This window comes from Hyperolius riggenbachi, chromosome 5 (genome assembly GCF_040937935.1).
Source record: "Hyperolius riggenbachi isolate aHypRig1 chromosome 5, aHypRig1.pri, whole genome shotgun sequence".
Classification (NCBI taxonomy): Eukaryota; Metazoa; Chordata; class Amphibia; order Anura; family Hyperoliidae; genus Hyperolius; species Hyperolius riggenbachi.
Genome location: NC_090650.1, coordinates 432649021 through 432671811, shown reverse-complemented (window position 1 = coordinate 432671811; position 22791 = coordinate 432649021). Strand labels below are relative to the sequence as shown.

Sequence of the window (22791 nt, the reverse complement as noted above, 5' to 3'; positions counted from 1 at the left end):
ATTTCTCTCTGACTGGCCAATATTTCTCATGCTGAGACAATGCACTAGTGGAGGGCAGGCAATGCATACACAATCAGGCAGAGGAGCGTAAGGGAGGAAATGACATCAGGACTGGCTTCAAAATAGCCACAGTTAAAATGGGAAATGCTAAGAAGGATTTCCTTTTTTTTTTTCTATAGAAAAATCACTAAAATCAAAACGTGGACAGTGCAATACATATGTTATGCAAGTACAGCAAGTATTTATCTACTTATATATGTGGGTTTTTTTTTTCTGAGATAGTATGGCTAACAGCTCCTCTTTGACAAAGCCCAGTAATAGAATGGTGAACTTACCTGGGGCTTCTCTCAGCCAATTTAGGACCAATGCAATCAAGAAACGATAAGCAACAATGTGTTAGTAATTCCGGCTTCCGTCCAATCGTTCTCCCATTTGGTAATCACTCAGCCCAGTCTACGTACAAGTCAATGGCTCTTCCTTCCAATCGTTTGTCCTTGGCAGGTTTCCTACTTCTATTGCACAACTGCTTAATATCGGCATTCGGAAGAAATGAGGAGGCGATAGCGATGTAAGACTTGTGTGCACATCAGTAATGCTCGGAGGCTCAGCATGTTTCGGGGACCAAAGGGAATCTGGTCTCCAAACGTTTAGTGTATCTGAGCACTATCGATCTACATCCAAGTTTGAAATCGCAAGCGGAGTGCCTCCTCATTTCTTTTTTAAATTTTCCCACGAGAATGCGAGTGAAATTTGTATTAGAACAGCAGAATGAATATGATAGTCTGTTTCCATCTATTGGTGGGGAGGAGGGGGGAGAGGTAGCAGCATGACTCTTTTTCTGGACTTTTCTGTTGGTAAACATTGCGCGGCTATAAAACAACACACGTGCTATATACATTGACTATGAACAATCGCATTTTCCAGATCGCAGCACATACAGATGCTCTCCCCACCTGGAGGATATTCAGTCCAGAGGGGCCCGGTAACGATACAAAATTTTCAGCAGATGCTGACTTAGTCAGATTTTTATGTTTGAACTGAACAGGAAACCTTGCAGTATACAGAGAAAATCAACATGAAGTGATTCTGTGGGCTCTTGCACACTGCACGCGATTCCGATTTGCGATTTTAAATCGGTACTGCATGCTGCGTTTTTTTCTGCGTTTTTCTTCTTGTTTTGACGGCATCCATGGAAAATCGGAATCGCAAATCGGATTTGCAGGAAATACAGAATTTTGAAAATCAAAAGTGTCCTAATCGACCTGTTTATGGGAACAATCGATAATTGCCTTCTGATTACTTACAATCCTGCAAATCTGATTGAATAATAATGGCTTCTGAGAAAAATATTGTGGCCACTTTTTGTGGCTGTCTGTGTGAAGATTTTAGGCCTGGTGCACACCAAGAGCGCTTCTGAGTGTTTTTAAAGCGCTCGCACTTTGAAAAGCGCTTGGCTAATGTATTTGAATGGGATGGATCACACCAGAGCGATGTGATTTTATCCCAAACACGGGTCCTGCAGCATTTTTGCTGATTTCTGTGGCGATTCAGCTTCAATGTTAAGTATAGGAAAGTGGAAAATTGCTCTGAAAGCGCTAGAACAGAAAGATTTTCCAAGCGTTTTTGTTACAGAAGCTGTTCAGTTCCAGCTCTACTGTAACAAAAAATAAAAACCGCTACAACAAAACGCTCCAAAAATCGCTAGGCATGCTTAGAAAATCGCTAGGCACAGGCCTAGAATCACCTAGAAAAATCACTTCAAAAAGTGCTGAGCGTTTGCAGTTATGCTAGAATTTTTTGGTGTGCACTGGCCCTTACTCATCCGTCTCTTATGGGGAGATTCTGTCTTTCAAGCGAGTGATTTCTGTTTCTGTTTTTGATGATATCATTCCCCATTGGTGTCTCTTGCTGCGACTTGTTCTGTTCAGTCTGTGGGCGTGGCTGCAACATCTTCTTCTTATCTGGTGTTTGTCACTCAGATTCTCCTGCATCTCACAACTGTCTGAACATCTAATGCTGGGAATACACGATGCCTTTCTGCCGCTCAATTCTCCGCTCAATCGTTTTTGACGCTCGATTCTTATATTCAGCTCCTTTTTCTTATCTTTTTCCATTCACTTCTATCAGAAATCGAGCAGCAAAACGATCGGACATGTCGGAAATTCTCTACCGAACCATCTATCTGCTGCAAAAAAACGCATCATGTATTCCCAGCATGATGTTCACACCATACAATTTCCCTGCAGGTTTACAGTTAAATCAATAAGTTCTGACAAGTCTGATCAGATTTCCGATGATTTTTCTGAACGATTATGTATAGAATTGATAGGCAAATCGATCGGATCAGAAAAACGATCGGAAATCAGATCGGATCGATTCGACCGTCAGTCTGATGGGAAATTGCATCATGTGTACCAGGCATTAAAAGATACAAGTTGCCTGGCAGCCCTGCTGGTCTATTTGGCTGCAGTAGTGTCTGAATCACACCAAAAACAAGCATGCAGCTAATCTTATCAGGTCTGAGAATGTCAGAAACACCTGATCTGTTGCATGTTTGTTCAGGAGCCATGGCTAAATGTATAAGAGGCAGAAGATCAGCAGGTTGCCAGGCAACTGGTATTGCTTAACAGGAAATAAATATGACAGCCTCCATATCCCTCTCACTACAGTTGTCCTTTAAAAAAAAACATTCTGAAGTGCTTTCCAGGGGCTGTGGAGTCGGTACAAGAATTTTCAGACTCCTCAGTTTGACACGACCAACTCTGACTCCTCGACTCCGACTCCACAACCCTGATGCTTTCTGTTTGTTTCTCTCAGTGGGTCAGGGAATCAGGGTTGGAAATCTCACCATAAAGCGTAACTGAGCAATTTGTTAACCTGAATTATTGTTCACCAGTTCATTTATATACTTTTCATGTCTAGAATCTGCTCAATGACATGTTTTGTCTGCGATGCTCTGGACTGACTTCCTTGCAGGAAGTGGTGAGGAGGTGTGACTGACCAGTCCATGCAGAAACACATGGCTTCCCCCAGACATAGACAACAGCAATAACTTTTTTTCAGTAGTTATACAAACTATGATTTCTAAGACGTCCGACTTGTCGTTTGTATAACTTGTAGTGCATACAAGTTGTTCAGACTTCATGTACACACTGGCCAACAAAGCGGCTGATTTGCTAATTTACATGTCGTTTAACCAACTTGATAATAGACAATGGACTGGATAGAACAATCGACTAGATTAAATGACTGATCAAACGACTTGTCGTTTGAACAACAATTAGTCTAATGGATCAGCTGAGCGGATCGCGCAAGTAGTCTCTCGACAGCGCGTACACATGTCCAACTTGACGTACAAACGACAAGTCGGACGATAAGTTGTTCAAAAAAAGCTGGACGTGTGTATGTACTTTAAGACGCATACAAATCTATTTGTCTCTTCTCAGGTAAAATGATACCACCTCGGCTAGAGAAAATAGTGTTTAAAGGACAACTGGAGGTATGTGGAGGCGAGTACATTTGAAATCGGCGCCGGTAGACTTGGGCGCAGGATACAGCGGTATATAGCTGATCCTGCTTCTGCTCAAGTCCGGGCCGATTTAATTACTATTCCCCCTCCAGGCCGACATGGATAGTGGGGGAATGAAATAATTCGGCTTCCAGCGATTGCTGGAGGCCGAATTATTATGTTTTTAAGCAACGTCGGCTCAGTCTTCTGACGGAGCCAACGTTACTCACTGAGCACTTCAATAGGAATGATTCCTATTGAAGTCTATGGAGGCGCCGGCTGCGCCCAAATCTAGCAGCGCTCAAAAGCACTGCTCCGTGTGGAGGCTGCCATATTTCCTTTGAAGCAATACCAGTTGCCTGGCTGTCCTACTGATCCTCTGCCTCTAATACTTTTAGCCAAAGCCCCTGAACAAGCATGCAGCAGATCAGGTGTTTCTGACATTGTCAGATCTGACAAGATTAGCTGCAGGCTTGTTTCTGGTGTTATTCAGACACTACTGCAGCCAAATAGATCAGCAGGGCTGCCAGGCAACCGGTATTGTTTAATAGGAAATAAATATGGCAGCCTCCATATCACCCTCACTTCATTTGACTCTGAAGTCTCAAAAAAAATAAGTTTTTACTTAACTAATTTGATAAGCACTAATGCCTTTACCTAAAACGCTGCATCCCTGCGGCTGAAATCACTATTAAACTCCCCGAAATCCCTGGGGGGAGATATGCGCAGCGCTTCCTGTAGAGGCAGAGCTTTAGCCAGTAGCTCTGCCTCTACTCCCGTCAATCGGCGCTGATCACCGCCTCTCCCCGCCCCACTGTCTTCTTTCACTGAGAGGGGCGGGGGAGAGGCGGCGATTAGCGCTGATTGACTCACATTGAGGCAGAGCTGCAGCTGAAAGCTCTGCCTCCTTGTGCAACAAAATCCATGACCAAGAAAGTTGTGGATTTTTGCACTGGGATTTGGGGGGTTTAATAGTGATTTCAGCCGCGGGGATGCAACGTTTTAGGTAGGGCATTAGTGCTTATCAAGTTAGTTAAGTAAAAACGTGTTTTTTTGAGACTTCAGAGTCTCTTTAATAGGAATGCTACAGATCACACGTTTCAGGCTCTCTGAGCTCTCATCTTGTCGCACAAAGTCACTCATTTGCTGCGTAGTCTGTAGTGTTCCAATTGCACATTGTTTTCTCTAGCCCATGTGGTGTTGGTTGACTTCTTTGAGGTAAGCCACTTTATTCTCAACCTTTTCGTTTTTGAATGTTTTTTTAATACATCAGGGTTGTCTCCTCCCACCCCTCTGTCGTTTTTTCCCTTGTATGTCGGGGTCATTAGAGACTAGTTTTTAGTGTCTATCACAATCTTTTTCAACAAGGGCTCCTTGCAGCGAACACGTCGAATACAGCGCAGGAGATTTGGGCGCAGCTGGCGCCACCATAGGCCGTAATAGGAATTACAGCTATAGCAGTGCACACAGGTTAACTTCGGCGCTGTCAGAAGGAGCTGAAGTTACTTTTAAAACACTATAATTTGTCCGCCAACAATAGCAGTAATTACATCATTACCCACCATCCACGTGGACCTGGAGAGGGAATAGTCATTAACGTGGCCGGGTAAGCCTTATACCGGCTGTATCCTGCGCCCAAGTCTCCCGGTGTCAAGTTCATACATACGCCCTTGCTGGGTTTCCATGATATTTATGCCCTTCGAGGTGAGATGTCTCAGCTGACAGGTAGAGAAATTTTAAAAATGACACCCCCAGCTTCTCAATGTCCTCTTCAGGCTGAGGAAGGGCTCCGCCTGAAACGTGTATCTTGTGACTCCAAAACAGCTTGTTGCTGCACAGCTTCTGAGTGCCGTGTCCTTCTTTCTACTCAGGCTGGTTTTATACCAGAGGGTTGCAGTGTGATGCTCCGCCCCCTTACATCATCCTGCAACGCCCCCCAAAAAATCAATTTATGTGACCCCCCTCGGCAGAGTGCACCGACTGGGTCATATGCATAGCGCCGCTCGCAGGCCCTTCCCTCGCCCAGTGACGTACTCCCTGCTGGAGAGGAAGTATGTTACTGGGATTCCCAGCTACCCCGTTGCATTTGCATCATTTCACGCATGCACTGCTGCTGCCAACCAAAAATTTTAGCATTTCAGTGTCGCGCATTGACTTCAATGCATTCTGTCGCTGCCGAAGTTGTACAGTAACATGCAGTTGTCTTTGCAGCGGGTCTGCTGTGAATCCGGAAGCTTTCAACATGACGCGTTTCGTGTACTGGGCCTCATACACTTTCTTTGCTGTTGCGTTACCCTGCTTGCAGAAAGGGTAAAACAACGTTAAAAAGGTGTAAAAGGGGCCTCTTGCCTTTTCTGCCCATCGTGAATTCTGTCTTCCCTACTTGTTCATCTCTGGTGCGGTGGCCACAGGACAGTTATGACACCTTGCATTGGTGATGAATAAAATGTGGCCCGTGGGATGCCAGAACTAAGGATGTGTGTCCAGCAAATGAAGAGGAAAGAGAGAAAACCCAAACACTGGGCAACTATGATGGGGAGTAAAACGGTGGAGGGCATGATACCGGGTGTCCTGTAAAAGCAGCAGGGACTGCCATGCTATCCCAGGGGGAAAAAACACATACTGTATATAAGTAGATAACTGCTTGGTCTACTTACGTAACATATGTATTGTACTGTTCACGTTTTGATTTCAGTGAATTTTATATAGTAAATAAAATAATTCTGTTCCTGGTATTTATAATCTTAATTCCCTCTGACTGAAACCAATCCTGATGTCATTTCCTCCCTTACTTTTTTTTTCTCCTACAAATTGCACTGTCGTATCTAGCTCGCTTTGTAAACACAGGAACACAGCCAGCCTAGATCAGATTTCAGCTTCACACTGAACTGCCCTCAGCCAAACAGTGAGGAGCAGAAATGTGGGAGGGGAAATAACAAGCTTCCTTCTAATCAGCAATGTACCACATAAAGCCAGTCTGACTGAGATAAGATTTATTACAGCAGAAACTTTTATGAATAGATTGTAGTGCCTGCAATGCAGGGTAAGATTCCGGGCTGCATAATGAACACAGAGCAGTGGGTAACTACATTTTGATTTTGTGGGTGACAGTCCCTCTTGAAGGAGAAACATGGAATGGGAACTATTAGAATAATAAAGTGTTTAACCTTACCCACTTTTAATGACCAATCCTACTATAACATAAATTCCCTCTCCCTCTGTTAATGCCGGGATTCCGAGATACGAAAATTATTTGAAAGTGTAAAAAGTTTATGAAAGGTTGATCTGATCTTGTTTTTATTTCTTGAAGAGCCCCCCCCCCCCCCCCCCCCATATGCTCCAAGTGGAGATGAACTAGTACAGTACTCTCTCTACAAGTGGATTATAACAATGGTTGCCATCGTTGCAACTTGGATTTATGAGTATTGTACAGCACAGTCCCCGTTATCTGGATCTTGGTCAACCGGAAGTCTCATCTAACCGGCATGCCTGAGGGATACGGGGGCTTTGCTTTCAGAGGGTTTTAAGGCTTTTTAAATACTGAGTCTCCAGCAACGCCTAGCAATCTTCCTTCAGCGGCTAGCGGCCTCCTAGAGGCTTCCCATGTCCATGCATGCAAGTTGGTGTGTCACGTGACCCCATGCGGATCAGGTGACATGCCGGCTTGTGTGAACGGGGGAAGGAAGAAGGCTGCTAGGAGCCTGATACAAGCTGCAGGAACACTGCTGGACATCGCTGGAGGCTCGGTAAGTATTGGGGGGGGGGGGGGGTTGTGCTTTTTTGGCCGGCTGCTCAAGCAACCGGCAAGCACATGTTTCCGGCATCAGGCCATCCCCATCAGTGCCGGATACTGAGGACTCTGCTGTATTGTTTTGTATCACAATTATCCCACTTGCTTGACATGCTACAGTTACATAGGGCTCCTGGTGTCTCTGCTTTCTGTTTCCCTTTCTGGAAGACACGTCCCGACCTCCAGAATCCTCAAAACATTCCTAAACGTCCTGTACATGGCTGTAGAATTGACCAGGGCATGTCCTCTTCGACAGATATAGGTTTAGCTATGGACAGAGCTAGAGGCCTGCATCGGGTTGGGTACCCGCGGGTTACCCGAAATATGGGTAGCAGATTCACCAGAAAGCAGATGTTGGTTAGCGGGGCTGCAGGTCGGGAGCGGGTACCGGATTCACCAGAAAGCAGGTGTCGGGTGCAGGTAGTGGGGCTGTGCGTCAGGAGCAGGTAGCAGATTCACCAGAAAGCAGATGTCGGTAGCGGGGCTGCGGGTCGGGAGCGGGTACCAGATTCACCAGAATGCGGGTTGCAGGTCTGAAAAATTAGACCCACGCAGGCCTCTAGACAGAGCGCAGGACAGGCAGCCGTGTCTGAGCAGTGTACAGTAATCCCTCTGCAGGTTTAGGCCTAGTGGTGGACAGAGCACAGGACAGACAGACGTGTCTGAGTGGTGTACAGTAACCCCTCTGCAGGTTTAGACCTAGTGGACAGAGCACAGGACAGACAGACGTGTCTGAGTGGTGTACAGTAACCCCTCTGCAGGTTTAGACCTAGTGGACAGAGCACAGGACAGACAGACGTGTCTGAGTGGTGTACAGTAACCCCTCTGCAGGTATAGGCTTAGCGATGGCCAGAGCACAGGACAGGCAGCAGTGTGTGAGCAGTGTACAGTAACCCCTCTGCAGGTTTAGGCCTAGTGGTGGACAGAGCACAGGACAGACAGATGTGTCTGAGTGGCGTACAGTATCCCCTCTGCAGGTTTAGGCTTAGCGATGGACAGAGCACAGGACAGGCAGATGTGTCTGAGTGGTGTACAGTATCCCCTCTGCAGGTTTAGGCTTAGCGATGGCCAGAGCACAGGACAGACAGACGTGTGTGAGTGGTGTACAGTATCCCCTCTGCAGGTTTAGGCCTAGTGGTGGACAGAGCACAGGACAGGCAGACGTGTCTGAGTGGTGTACAGTATCCCCTCTGCAGGTTTAGGCCTAGTGGTGGACAGAGCACAGGACAGGCAGACGTGTCTGAGTGGTGTACAGTATCCCCTCTGCAGGTTTAGGCCTAGTGGTGGACAGAGCACAGGACAGACAGACGTGTCTGAGTGGTGTACAGTATCCCCTCTGTCTGTGGCGGGCTGTGAAGCTGTGAGCGGGGGGCTCTGTGCCCGGCTGTGAAAGAGATCCTTGTCTCTCTCTGGCTGCCACTTCATTAATGACTGTTTACCGGGAAGAACCTGGATCTCCGCTCCGTGTGTGTCGGATGTCTGGGGATTGTGCTGTATGTGGATGTGCGCTGTGGATTATACCTTCCTCTGCCATAGACACACGTTATATTTTTTTAATCAAAGCAGCCTTTTACTTTAAAAGCACAGCTGTTAAAGGACATCTGAAGCGAGAGGGATATGGTGGCTGCCATATTTATTACCTTTTAAGAAATACCAGTTGCCTGGCTGTCCTGATCTATTTGGCTGCAGTAGTTTCTGAATCACACACCTGAAGCAAGCATGCAGCTAATCCTGTCAGAATTCAGTAGCCCCTGCATGCTTGTTCAGGGGCTGTTGCTAAAAGTATTTATTAGAAGCAGAGAATCGGCAAGATAGCCAGGCAACGCATTGTTTAATAGGAAATGTCAGCCTCCATATCTCTCTCACATCAGGTGTGCTTTAAGAGCTGGTGTCTATGCAAATATTACGCACCTGAAACCAGCATGCAGCTAATCCAGTCCCACTTCAGTCATAAACCTCTAATCCACATGCTTGTCCCGGGTCTGTGGCTAAAAGTATTAGAGGCAGATGCTCAGCAGGACAGCCAGGCAATGTGCATTGTTGAAATAATGCACATTGCCTGCTATAAATGACTTTTCTCCTATGTTGCTGTTACTTGCAGTAGGTAGTAGAAATCTGACAGAACCGACAGGTTTTGGGCTAGTCCATCTCTTCATGGGGGATTCTCTGCAAGGCTTTTATTTTTTATGACATGAAAGTATCCCTGAATAGGATTTATACAGTGATGCTGAGCAGGTTGCCTGCTCGCTGCACACATTTTTGGCAGTTATACAAGAGCTTTTTGAAAATAAACAAAACCCTGAGAATACCCTATGAGGAGATGGGCTAGTCAAAAACCTGGCTGTTCTGTCAACTTCCTACTACCTACTGTAAGTGACAGCAACATAGGAGAAAAGTAATTTGCGGCTCATTTTCTCTGGGAGAAACGTACTTTTTATTTCTGTGTGTGTACATATATTTTAATTTTTACGATTTTAGCAATAGTGGTCCTTTAAGCTTTTGTATGAGATCAGGAAAAAGTCAGTGGGTGTTTGTGGGTGGGGCTTCTGCTTCTTGGCTCCTCCTGTTGAGTCTGCAGGAGGGCGGGGCACAGAACTGTCTGGCTATATGACTTCTTGCACCCTAGTCTGTGCTCCAGGAAGTAGCTAGTGAAGGGGCAGCTTACCAGGTACTTCAGAAGTGATTTATGTGACCTTATATGAAATACTAATCCTTCTGACTCGCATTTAGATGTAATGCAAATTGTATGCAGCTTGGAATTGGACCAATCAAAATGATTAGGAGGTGCATGTGATTTACCCATCTAATTTGCATGCAAGACAGACTTCTAAACTTCTCGTTGACCATCTATCGTGTCGGATTACCATGCACTTGCCTCTACTGTTCTCCCGTAGTTGTGAGCAACACGAATCGCCCCTCTGTCACCCTCGCCGCTCTATAGTGAAGGTCGGGGTGCCGTGCTGTATGTCTGTACAATGATTGTTCCAAGAAGATAATTTTTGGAAGTATTTATGCAGGGTAAGAAACATGTCCCTATTACAGACTGCAGTATTTTGTGCGCTTGAAGCTACTGTAAACACAAATTACTCAGGTTTTCCTACATTCAGTTTAAGGGCTGTGTTGCCATCTAGTGGTGGATATCTGGAATGCACTGATAAAAGTAGAAAGCAGTAGGTGAGGTACAGTAGAGGGTGACTTAGAAAATTAAAGAGGACCTAAACTCTTCCACAGGAGACAAGGAAAACCGAGAAACCCACACTTTGTATTTAGAGATAACAGCCTGTTTAATTCTCCCTTATCTGCTAGTAATGAGCCACTGTCATTTGAGCTGTCATCTCTGTCTGAACTGTGCCTCGGTGTGCCGTTCAGACAGGCCATATGTAAACAAAGGAGGTTAACCTTTTCTGTGCTCCCAGCAAACCAGGAAGTAACTACACTGCAGCATATCTCTGAGGAGCTCTATAAGGAGTAGCAAGTAAAAGTTTTACTTTAAAGGTTATTAAGCTGTTGATTATCTTTTACAGCAGACAGGAAGTCCTGGGTTTAGGTTCGCATTAAGTGAAAGGATAATTAGTGGGGATTGGTGCAATAGCTTCAGTGTTCTCCCCAGAAATTTTTCCAGCCAGGAAATGTAAAAAAAAGTATGAAAAAGTAGCCGGGTGGGGCTTACAGCATAGGAGGAGATGAGCTGATGACAGCCGGGTGCTCACCAAAACTAGCCGGGTGGAGCACCCGGCTAAAAGAGCCTGAGGAGGACACTGCAGTTTACCGGATAGTAGAGGGCGATTTGCAAAAAGAGTGGGAGGTGTTGGGTACAGGGGATTTGGACCAATCCCGTTCCAGGCTGTGACAAAGACTTTATTGTGTGGTTGAGAATGATGTATGTATGGTAGGTGGGGAGAATAGTGTGTCAACTGTCAGGATAGACCCAATATTGGAAACCTAGCCGTTATTTGGCTGAGTGATACCCATTGCTGAAAAGCTTTGGCATTGCCTGAAGGGTATTTTGCTTAGGACTTTGTATACATAGGATGTTAAATCAAATAAGCTGACTCTTTTCCAACAAATGATGAAACTCTGACATCCGATACAACAGGGTGTCGGTAAAGCCCATAAAACTTAGTTGGGTCTATCCGTTGGGAGATGAGTTGCAAAATAAAAAAAATAAAAAAGCTGTTGATGCGGTTCTAACTTTCCATTGTTTCCAGACTTAAAGTGGACCTGAACTCTCGCACAGGACAGAAGGAGAACCTAGAGAAATGCACCCTGTATGTATTTAGAGAGTTTAGCCCAGGCATGGGCAAACTTGGCCCTCCAGCTGTTAAGGAACTACAAATCCCACAATGCATTTGCCTTTATCAGTCATGACTGGCTGTTCGACTCCTGCAATGCATTGTAGTTCCTCAACAGCTGGAGGGCCAAGTTTGCCTATGCCTGGTTTAGCCTGTCTAATTCCCCCTCATCTGTGACTAAGCACCAGTGTAATTTGATCTCTCCCCTGTGCCAGCTGACTGCCACAGCATAGATCTCATTTGTAAACACATGATGTTAATATGTTTCCTTCCATGAAAGCAGAAATGAGGCAAAATACAGATTTGTTGCAGGATTTGTAATAGCAGTTACAAAGAAATATTTTTCTTTAAAGGTTATTATGCTGTTGCTTTTCTTTTAGAGCAGAGAGAAAGTTCTGAGTTCAAGTCCGCTTTGAAGAGAACTCAAGACAGAGTAGAATAAAAAAATGAGATGCTTTCCCAAGAAAAGGCTTCCCACTTCCTTCTGCGGCCAGTGCTGCCCGAGACCCTCTTGTTAGTTTGCGGCTGTGCAGCACCTGCTGAGACAAAACTTGAGTCGGCAGTAGTGACAGTCCCTCTTGCGTGTGGGTCAGAGTAGTTGCAGCGGTCGGTGCAGCTATGTGATGTAGATGGCACTGTGTAGCATTGTTTGGTTCAGCATGCTGATTGCATTCCATGGCCATGAATAATGCTGTGCCCGCAGGGCGTCATTGTTCCTCTCCGATTCTATTCTGGGCGCAGGAAACCCCAGGTCCCTTCTGCGGCAGAGTGATCGGGGCTGTGGGCGGCTGCTGGCAGAACAGCATGGTATATCCTGTCTATTTCTGTCTGCTGAAGGTGGCATCTGACTCACTACAGACATCTCTCGCCTGGAATCCTCTGCCATGATTGTTTAGAGCATACATGTCAAACTCCGGCCCTTGGGCCAAATCTGGCCCTCAGAGCCATTAAATTTGGCCCTCAAGTGGTTTCCCTACTTTGCATTATGTTTGTCCCACTAGATAACCAGGGAAGCTTTATTGGAAGTGAAGTCCTAGAACACCAGGGAAGCCATATGGGGTGGGGAGGGGTAAAGCACGGAACACTAGGGGAGGGTGGGGGCCAGAAGACACCAGGGAACTGCATAGGGGAGGGAGGTCCACTAGACACCAGGGAACTGTATAGGGGAGGGTGGGGGCGACTAGACACCAGGTAACTGTATATGGGAGGGTGGGGGCCACAAGACACCAGGGAACTGCATAGGGGAGGGAGGACCACTAGACACCAGGGAACTGTATAGGGGAGGGTGGGGGCCACTAGACACCAGATAACTGTATAGGGGAGGGTGGGGGCCACTAGACACCAGGTAACTGTATAGGGGAGGGTGGGGGCCACTAGACACCAGGTAACTGTATAGGGGAGGGTGGGGGCCACTAGACACCAGGTAACTGTATAGGGGAGGGTGGGGGCCACTAGACACCAGGTAACTGTATAGGGGAGGGTGGGGGCCACAAGACACCAGGGAACTGCATAGGGGGGGGGGAGGACCACTAGACACCAGGGAACTGTATAGGGGAGGGTGGGGACCACTAGACACCAGGTAACTGTATAGGGGAGGGTGGGGGCCACAAGACACCAGGGAACTGCATAGGGGGGAGGACCACTAGACACCAGGGAACTATATAGGGGAGGGTGGGGGCCACAAGACACCAGGGAACGGCATAGGGGGGGGGGGAGGACCACTAGACACCAGGGAACTATATAGGGGTTTAAGGGGGGCTATTCAACATCAGGGAACTTTATAAGGGAGGAAGGTCTAATAGACATAGAGGTTGATCCCATTGTTATCGGCCCACTTTGTATTTGAGATTGACACCCCTGGTTTAGAGGAACCGTTTGCTGAAGATGGCTGTACAGACATACTTTCTGTAGAGCCACATGGACTGTCCTCTGGGGGCGCTGCTCACTCATTCACCGCTCTTTGTCCCTCCTCCCCTCTTCATAGAATAGCACACCCCATGCTTAAAGTGAACTACACTCATAACTTCCTCTATAAAAGATTGGGCACAGCATGATAACCTTTATGGATAAATACATTTCTTCAGTATTTTTAGGATTTCCATAAATTATAATGAAGTATAGAACTGCAGAAAGAGTCAAGCAGTCCGTAGTTCACAGCTGCTGATAAGAACTAATTAGACACTTCAATCTGGGTAAACTGAACACAGACTCACAGAGCAGTGAATTTCTTCAGCAACTGTGGAATTAAGACTTTTCATTGTGTGCTGTACTAGAGTTCAAGTCCTCTTTAACTATAGCTGTACAACACTTGTTCAGAAAATAGTTACCCTAACAATCAGCGTACAATCGTTAAAGGACACCTAAAGTGAGAGGACAATGGAGGCTGCCATATTTTCTTTTAAACAATGCAGATTGCCTGGCTGTCCTGCTGTTATTTTTCCTCTAATACATTTAGCCATTGTCCCTGAACAAGCATGCAGATCAGGTGCTCTTACTGAAGTGTGATTGGATTAGCTGCATGCTTGTTGCGTGCTCGCTGGAACCCTCCTCTTCTTCAGAGCTGCACTCTCCTTCAAGTACAAGCACGGCTGCACTCTGCCTGCACAGAGGAAAACACTGCACAAGCAGCTCCGTGCTACCGGGCAAGGACAGCCAGGACTAGTGCAGCCATGCTTGTAATTTAAAGGGGAACTGAAGATAATATTAAAACAAACAGTTTCACTTACCTGGGGCTTCTGCAAGCCCCCAGCTGCTGTCCTGTCCCGCGCCGGTCCTCCGTTCTTCCGCCGCCAGCTACTTTCAGTTTCGCTGATGGGCCACTGCGCCTGTGTGGCTCTGGCCACGCGTATCCTTCTTCGTGTTCCAGACCGCAATAGCGCTATTGCAGACGGGAATGCAGAAAAAGGATATGCTCGGCAGGGCTGCGCAGGCGCAGTGTTCCCTCGACTTACAAGTCGAGAAACTAAACTAGCTGGCGACGGGGGAACAGAGGATCGTGGAGGACCAGCACGGGACAGGACGACTGCTGGGGGCTTGCAGAAGCCCCAGGTAAGTGAAACTGTTCTAATATTATCTTCAGTTTCCCTTTAAGGGGAACAGGCACAGGAGCAAATCCAACAACCCTATACAGATTTGGTTAGAGGGTCCCAGACTCCCAGCTCTGGATCGGCGGTGACGATAGGGGAAGTCTCGGGACTATCCAGAGGTTTTGCTCTCCGTTTTTCAAAATTTCACTTGAGGTTCACTGTAAGACTGGTGACTTCTTATTGGATCAGTGTCTGCTGCATACACTTTATATAAGCAAGAAAACCCGTATTACTTCTTCTTATTGACCATGTATAGCGCTGATTATGATGTTTGAGGACCGTGCAAACTCTACTTCCTGGAACCAGAACTTACAGTAGAAGGGGAGATTTGCTGGCGGTGAATGACATGTGGAAGCTGCTGACCAATAGCAGCAGCTGACTGGTTGACCAGCTGTTCCTGCTTCTAATTGGTCCGTTCAGATTTCTGTTATGCAAATTCTGGTTCCATTCCAGCCGTGATTTGCACATGAGCTGAATATCGAGCTCATCGCTGTCTGTAGCGTCAGTCAGAGGTCGAGCACATCGCCGTCCGTAGCGTCAGTCAGGGGTCGAGCTCATCGCCGTCCGTAGCATCAGTCAGGGGTCCAGCTCATCGCCGTCTGTAGCATCAGTCAGGGGTCCAGCTCATCTCCGTCCATAGCGTCAGTCGGGGGTCGAGCTTATCGCCGTCTGTAGCGTCAGTCGGGGGCTGAGCTCATGGCCGACCTTAGTGTCGGTTGGGGTGGAGCTCATCTCCGTCCGTATCGTCAGTCAGGGGTCGAGCTCATCACCATCCATAGCATCAGTCAGGGGTCGAGCTCATGGCCGACCTTAGTGTCGGTTGGGGTGGAGCTCATCGCTGTCCGTAGCATCAGTCAGGGGTCGAGCTCATGGCCGATCTTAGTGTCGGTTGGGGTGGAGCTCATCGCCGTCCGTAGCGTCAGTCAGAGGTCGAGCTTATTGCCGTCCTTAGCGTCAGTCAGGGGTGAGCTCATCGCTGTCCGTAGCGTCAGTCAGGGGTTGAGCTCATCGCCGTCCGTAGCATCAGTCAGGGGTTCAGCTCATCGCCGTCCGTAGCGTCAGTCGGGGATCGAGCTTATCGCCGTCTGTAGCATCAGTCAGGGGTCGAGCTCATCGCCGTCTGTAGAGTCAGTCAGGGGTTGAGCTCATGGCCGTCCGTAGCGTCAGTCAGGGCTCGAGCTCATGGCCGTCTGTAGCATCAGTCAGGGGTCGAGCTCATCGCCGTCCGTAGCGTCAGTCAGGGGTCGAGCTTGTCGCCGTCCGTAGTGTCGGGTCGAGCTCATCGCTGTCTGTAGCGTCAGTCAGGGGTCGAGCTTATCGCCGTCTGTAGCGTCAGTCAGGGGTCGAGCTCATCGTCGTCCGTAGCGTCAGCCAGGGGTCGCATTTACTGTCCTATCAGATATTGGTAGTAAAGACGCCTCCAATCTACTGCAGCTCATTTCATGTCGCTCATCACTCATTGCAGCCAATTCATAAATTGAATATGAGGCCAATTAGAGGCCGCGTTCCCTCCTGCCAGGCGTGATTAATGACCCTTTGTGCTGAAGATCCGGCTTATTACAGACAATTAGTTCATTGCGAGTCAGTGTGTGCGGGTGCCATTTATCCTCCGCTCGTTATAAGGCCTATTATCTGTCATTAGTGCCGGCGATGCTCATAGCCGAGCTTATGGCTGCCGGAGAAACCTGCCGTGTTATCATTTACTGTATATACTCCAACCACAGTGATATTCATCTAATTTCATTTACAAAAAGCGGGGGTGGGGGCAGGGGTGTCTTATAGGGGAGGGCCTTCATTTTTCTTAAAGAGGCCCTGTAGTGACCTAGAGTAAAATGCAGTAAATTATTCAGTATGCCGACTTTTACAGTAATTTTCCTGGTTTTAGCATCAGAAACACTTTCTATCTATATTATTATCTATATTCTATCTATATATTGATGTATATTGGTATGTAGCCCCGCTCTCTCAGGTGATGTTTAGCCTAGGTTTGCAATGCAGAATTGCCCTCATAGACCATTCTGGGAGACCAAGGATTATTTTCACTGGCTTTGGAACACTGAGTCAGACATTCCTGTGATTTCACAGTGGGATCACAGAATGTGGGTGTGTCTTCAGCACCCTCCTGGGATTTCACAAGTGAGTCACAGAATGTGGGTGTGTCTTCAGCACCCTCCTGTGATTTCACAGGCCGGTCACAGAATGTGGGCGTGTCTTCAGCACCCTCCTGTGATTTCACAGACGGGTCACAGAATGTGGGCGTGGCTCCAGCACCCACCTGTGATTTCACTGGCAGGTCACAGAATGTGGGCGTGTCTTCAGCCCCCTCCTGTGATTTCACAGGCCGGTCACAGAATGTGGGCGTGTCTTCAGCCCCCTCCTGTGATTTCACAAGCGGGTCACATAATGTGGGCGTGTCTTCAGCACCCTCCTGTGATTTCACAAGCGGGTCACAGAATGTGTGTGTGAGCTCAGCACCCTCCTGTGATGTCACAGGAAGGTCACAGAATGTGAGCGTGTCTTCAGCACCCTCCTGTGATTTCACAGGCAGGTCGCAGAGTATGAGCGTGTGTTCGGCACCCTCTTGTGATTTCACAGGCCGGTCACAGAATGTGGGCGTGTCTTCAACCCCCTCCTGTGATTTCACAAGCGGGTCACAGAATGTGGGCGTGTCTCCAGCACCCTCCTGTGATTTCACTGGCAGGTCACAGAATGTGGGCGTGTCTTCAGCCCCCTCCTGTGATTTCACAGGCCGGTCAGAGAATGTGGGTGTGTCTTCAGCCCCCTCCTGTGATTTCACAAGCGGGTCACAGAATGTGGGTGTGTCTTCAGCACCCTCCTGTGATTTCACAAGCGGGTCAGAAAATGTGGGCGTGTCTTCCGCCCCCTCCTGTGATTTCACTGGCGGGTCACAGAATGTGGGCGTTTCGCCGTCAATAGATGCCGTCCGCTGCTCAGTTTGCTCTCTCACTTTGCTGGATGTAATCAGGTAAATGTAAGTGATGTATAATGATGGATTTGATGCTTGGCATGGCACCTCTAACCTGCAGAATGCCAGTAACCTCTCTGATGTCTCCATACATGCTCACGCTTGTTTCTGCTCTCTCCTGCATGCTCCCCGGATCCGCAGAGGAGTTTAGCGGTGACGGTAATATTCACGCTTCCATCATTTCCTTCTCTCTGTTGTCTGTTGTACTACTACTAATAATAATAATAATCCTTCCTTTATGATCACACTGTTGGTAAAGCACAGCCGGAGGGGTTACATCAGTTCTCAGAGCTGCAGATCTGCCTCACACTCCTACCTCCCCTCCAGCCGCTGGCTCATTGGATGGTGAACTAGCCTCTCAGTTCAGGTGCCCAATCACCAGCCAGTGTCCCATACGATCAACCACCTGATCAAATGCTAAGCAATCCAATCAGACTGAGGCCTCTTTCAGATGGATGGCTGAACTGCGCGCTTGTTGGGAGCTGCCTGTCAGGTACCGGCGCAGGAGAGCATCTGACAGGAGGTGAATCCACCGCCTGTCAGCTGACCGTCTGAAAGAAGCCTAAAAGAATGATTGATAAAAACTATAGTTTGTCATCGATTGGTACCATGAATGGCATCTGGTCGATCGCTGGGGAGATTGTATCGTTAATGGGCACCTTAATGTTAACCTGAGGTGAGAGTTACGGTATATGGAGGCTGCCATATTTATTTCCTTTTAAAGGACCCCTATCTTTAAAATCTGACAGAACCGACAGGTTTTGGACTAGTCCGTCTCCTCATGGGGGATTCTCCGGGTTTTCTTTGCTTTCAACAGCATTTCCTGAACAGCAGTTGCAAAGTCTAACTGACAAAATAGTGTGCAAGTGAGTAGGTAGGCCGGCTGGTATCTTACTATTTTGGCAGTTAAACTGCTGTTCAGGAAATGCTGTTGAAAACAAAGAAAACCCTGAGAATCACCCATGAGGAGATGGCCTGGCCCAATACTTTTTTTTAACTGCCTACTTTTTTTCGCGATAGTGTTCCTTTAAGCAATATCAGTTGCCTGGTTATCCTTCTTTTAGCCATAGCCCCTGAACAAGCATGCAGCAGATCAGGTGTTCCCGACGTTATTGTCAGAACCGACGAGATTAGCTGCATGCTGGTTTCTGGTGTGATTCAGACATTACTGCAACCAAATAGACCAGCAGGACTGCCAGGCAACTGGTATTCTTTAAAAGGAAACAAATATGGCAGCCTCCATGTCACTCCCATCTCGGATTCACTTTAATGCTGATCGTTTCTCGCATGTCCAAATATCTCGACTTTTAGCTCCACTTCATGCAGCCTATTATTATGTGACGTCTGTCCACAATGGTGTTATTGTGTCAGAGTGCTTTCTGCTATACAGAGGGTGATGAGAAGGTCATATGAAGCAGAGATATGAGAGGTTGGTTTTTGTCTTTCTCTTTAGTGACTGTACACGCCTAAATAATGACTAAAATGTGCTTATTTGTGTTTATAGATTTATATATTTCCTTTTTAAACAGAACCTGAAGTGTGAGAGGGATATAGAGGCTGCATTATTTATTTCCTCTTAAAGGATACCCGAAGTGACATGCGACATGATGAGATAGGCATGTGTATGTACAGTGCCAGGCACACAAATAACTAGGCTGTGTTTCTCTGTCTGAAAGAGTTACGGTAAATATCAGGTATGTAAGTGGCTGACTCAGTCCTGACTCAGACAGGAAGTGGCTACAATGTGTCCCTCACTGATAAGAAATTCCCCTTTTTACCTCTTTCTTGCTCTCAGAAGCTATTTTCTGCTAGGAAAGTGTTTTATAGCTGGAATTTCTTATCAGTGAGGGTCACACTGTAGTCACTTCCTGTCTGAGTCAGGACTGAGTCAGCCACTTACCCTCTTTCCCTGAAATTAAGACATCCCCTGAAAGTAAGCCCTAGTAGGAATTTTGAGCATACTCGAAATATAAGCCCTACCCTGAAAGTAAGCCCTAGCGGCAGTAAGGGGGAAAAATATGGAAACTGTTATTACTGGAGCCCATAGTCTTGCGGGCAAGTAGACACCGGACACAGGAAGACAGGGGACAGAGGAGGACACATGTACAAAGGGGCACTAAGGCAGGGAACACACTTGTCTTTCAGTTTTCTGCTCGCGTTTTTCTGCATACTTTTTCTGCACACCAAGTGTGTTTCCATGCAGGAAAACGCGCACGTTTTTTCACAGCAGCTGATGTAATTGATAGAGAAAACTGACAAAATGTGCAGAGTCATCATGCAGAATGTCAGTTTTTTTTCTGCGCGCGAACAACATATTAAGTCTGAACTAGCCCATTGATTAACATCACTTCTCAACTTTTCTGTGCAGAAAACGCGCACGAAAACAGTCAAGGGTGTTCCCTGCCTGAAGGGGGAAAAAGTGGCACAGAAGAGGTGGATCCAGCAGAGGAAAAGGGGTCACAGTGGGTGAGGTCAGGAGGACACAGCACAGTAGCATGTGTGTTTATAGAAATATAAGACATCCCCTGAAAATAAGCCCTAGCACATCTTTTGGTGCAAAAATTAATATAAGACACTGTCTTATTTTCGGGGAAAGACGGTACATACCTGATATTTAACTCTTTCAGGCAGAGAAAGAAAAAACGGAACACAGCATAGTTATTTGTGTGCTAGGCACTGTACATATACATGTCTATCTCATCATGTCACATGTCACCTCAGGTATTCTTTAAACAAACACATTGCTTGGCCATCCTGCTGATGCTCTGCCTCCAATACTTTAAGCCTTATGCTAGGTACACACCATACAATTTTCTGTCAGATTTACCTGTCAGATCGATTATTTCCAACATGTCCGACCGGAATTTTGATCGATTTTTTTTATCGTTTTTCTGATCGATTTTCATAGAATTGAACTAAAATCGTTTGGAAAAAAATGATTAAATACTATCGACATGTTGGAAATAATTGATCTGGCAGGTAAATCTGCCAGAAAATTGTAAGGTGTGTACCTAGCATTAGACTGAAAAAGCATGCTGCAGATCAGGGGTTTATGACAACAATCTGACTAGATTAGCTGCATGTTTTTCATTTGTGAAAGATATGGAGGCTGCCGTATTTATTTCCTTTTAAAGGGAAGGTTCATGCTGGTGAAAAAAAAAAACTGCACTCACCTGGTGCTTCTTCCAGCTCCTGGCAGTCGATCGGTGCCCTCGACGCAGCTCCTCTCCCTCCCGGCGTCCAGCGGCGAGGTCGGCTTCCAGGTCGGCTTCTGTGTGCTCCACGCCGGGGGGTCACGTGGTGTAGAGACGTCATCGGGTCTCTACTGCGCAGGTGCAGAACTACTGCGTCTGCGCAGTAGAGACTCGATGACGTCACGTACACCACGTGACCTGCGCCGTGGAACGCAGATGACGCCAACCCGGAAGCCGACCTGGCGAGGTCGGCTTCTTCACCGCTGAACGCCCGGAGGGAGAGGAGCTGCGCCGAGGGCACCGATTAACTGCCAGGAGCTGGAAGAAGCCCCAGGTGAGTACAGTTTTTTTTTTTTTTTTTTAAACCAGCGTGGATCTTCCCTTTAAACATTACCAGTTGCCTGGCTGTCCTGCTCATCTATTTGGCTGCAGTAGTATCTAAATCGCACCAGAAACGGCTAACCTTGTCAGATCTGAAAACACCTGATCTGCTGAATGCTTGTTCAGGGGCTACGGCTGAAAGTATTAGAGGCAGAGGATCAGCAGGACAGCCAGGCAATCTGCATTGTTTAAAAGGAAGTATAGATATCAGCCTCCATATCCTTCTCACTTCAGGTTCCCTTTGATGTGGTCTGTTGAGGCACCTGATCACACTACATGAAAGGCAACTTATTGTTACTAGCCAATAGGAATGATTAATGAGATGCAAATATTTCTGAGTAGGATGCAGGATTATGTAAATTTATATGCAAATATCTGCAGCTTGAAAATGAACCAATTGGGTCCCACCAAGATTTTAATTGATTGGTCAATTTTCAAGATGCATAATTTGCATCCTACTTGGAAATATTTACATTGATCATTGATCATTCCCACTAGCCAAAGGATGCTAATTTTTCCAGTTTACATGCAAATTTGATGCCAATTGTAGGCTTGGAATTCGGCTGATTTACAGTCCTCCGGAAGTGCTTTTGATTGGCCTGATTCCAAGCTTCAGTTTGCATAAAATTTTCATGCAGGTCGGAGCGCCCGGCATTGACCCTCTGTACGAGGTAATGGGGTCTGCTTGGCTGGTATTGCTGGATTCTGGGCACATTAGGCCCGGCAGGAAGCGAGTTTATAGATCAGGTTTCAGGAAATGACTCAAAAAGCATTTAAAAATCAATTTAACGAGGCTTGAATGGATACTTTGCTGTTTGCCAAGCTCAGCTCTGAATGCCTGAAGTTTATACAGAGGCAGCACTTTCTGGTTCACATGAACAGGGCCGGGTCAATTGTATCTGGTGTTACGCCACTTCTGGAAGCCCCTGCGCCCGCTACAGCCTCTGGAACGGCCGCCCTCTTGTAGGATGACTTCTGTAATTCTGCTGATATTCTGGGAGTATAATGCAATCACAATGCTGGAGGCAGCGGCTGGGGGTGAGTATAATGCAATCAGAATGCTGGAGGCAGCGGCTGGGGTGAGTATAATGCAATCAGAATGCTGGAGGCAGCGGCTGGGGTGAGTATACACCAGGCATGGGCAAACTTGGCCCTCCAGCTGTTAAGGAACTACAAGTCCCACAATGCACTGCAGGAGTCTGACAGCCACAGTCATGACTCATAAAGCCAAATGCATTGTGGGACTTGTAGTTCCGTAACAGCTGGAGGGCCTAGTTTGTCCATGCCTGGTATACACCCTTCTCTTCACAGGTCTTATTCTCTTTTTTGTCCAGAGCTCCACTTTAAAGAGCACACCTGACTTGAGACAAAGCTACCCAAAGTAGGCACAGAGGAATGTTTATGCTGAATCCACATACCCCTTCTGTCCGTTCCTCTCCTAATGCCGCTACCCTAACCACCCAGTCCTCATCATCACACCTTATACATTTTGACTAAAGTCAGACTGGAAGAGACAGTCTTGCAGTAATGTTCCCTCCTATCAACTTCAAGGAG

At 47.0% G+C, this 22791-nt stretch overlaps 1 protein-coding gene across 1 annotated transcript in view; it reads left to right on the top strand.

Moving 5' to 3' along the window:
- PTK2 (protein tyrosine kinase 2) overlaps window positions 1-22791 on the top strand; it is a 341550-nt gene that overhangs the window by 182559 nt on the left and 136200 nt on the right. Inside the window, exon 14 of the mRNA XM_068238424.1 lies at window positions 17804-17821. Within this exon, the coding sequence (XP_068094525.1) occupies window positions 17804-17821 (18 nt within the window). The remainder of the gene's footprint in view (window positions 1-17803; window positions 17822-22791) is intronic.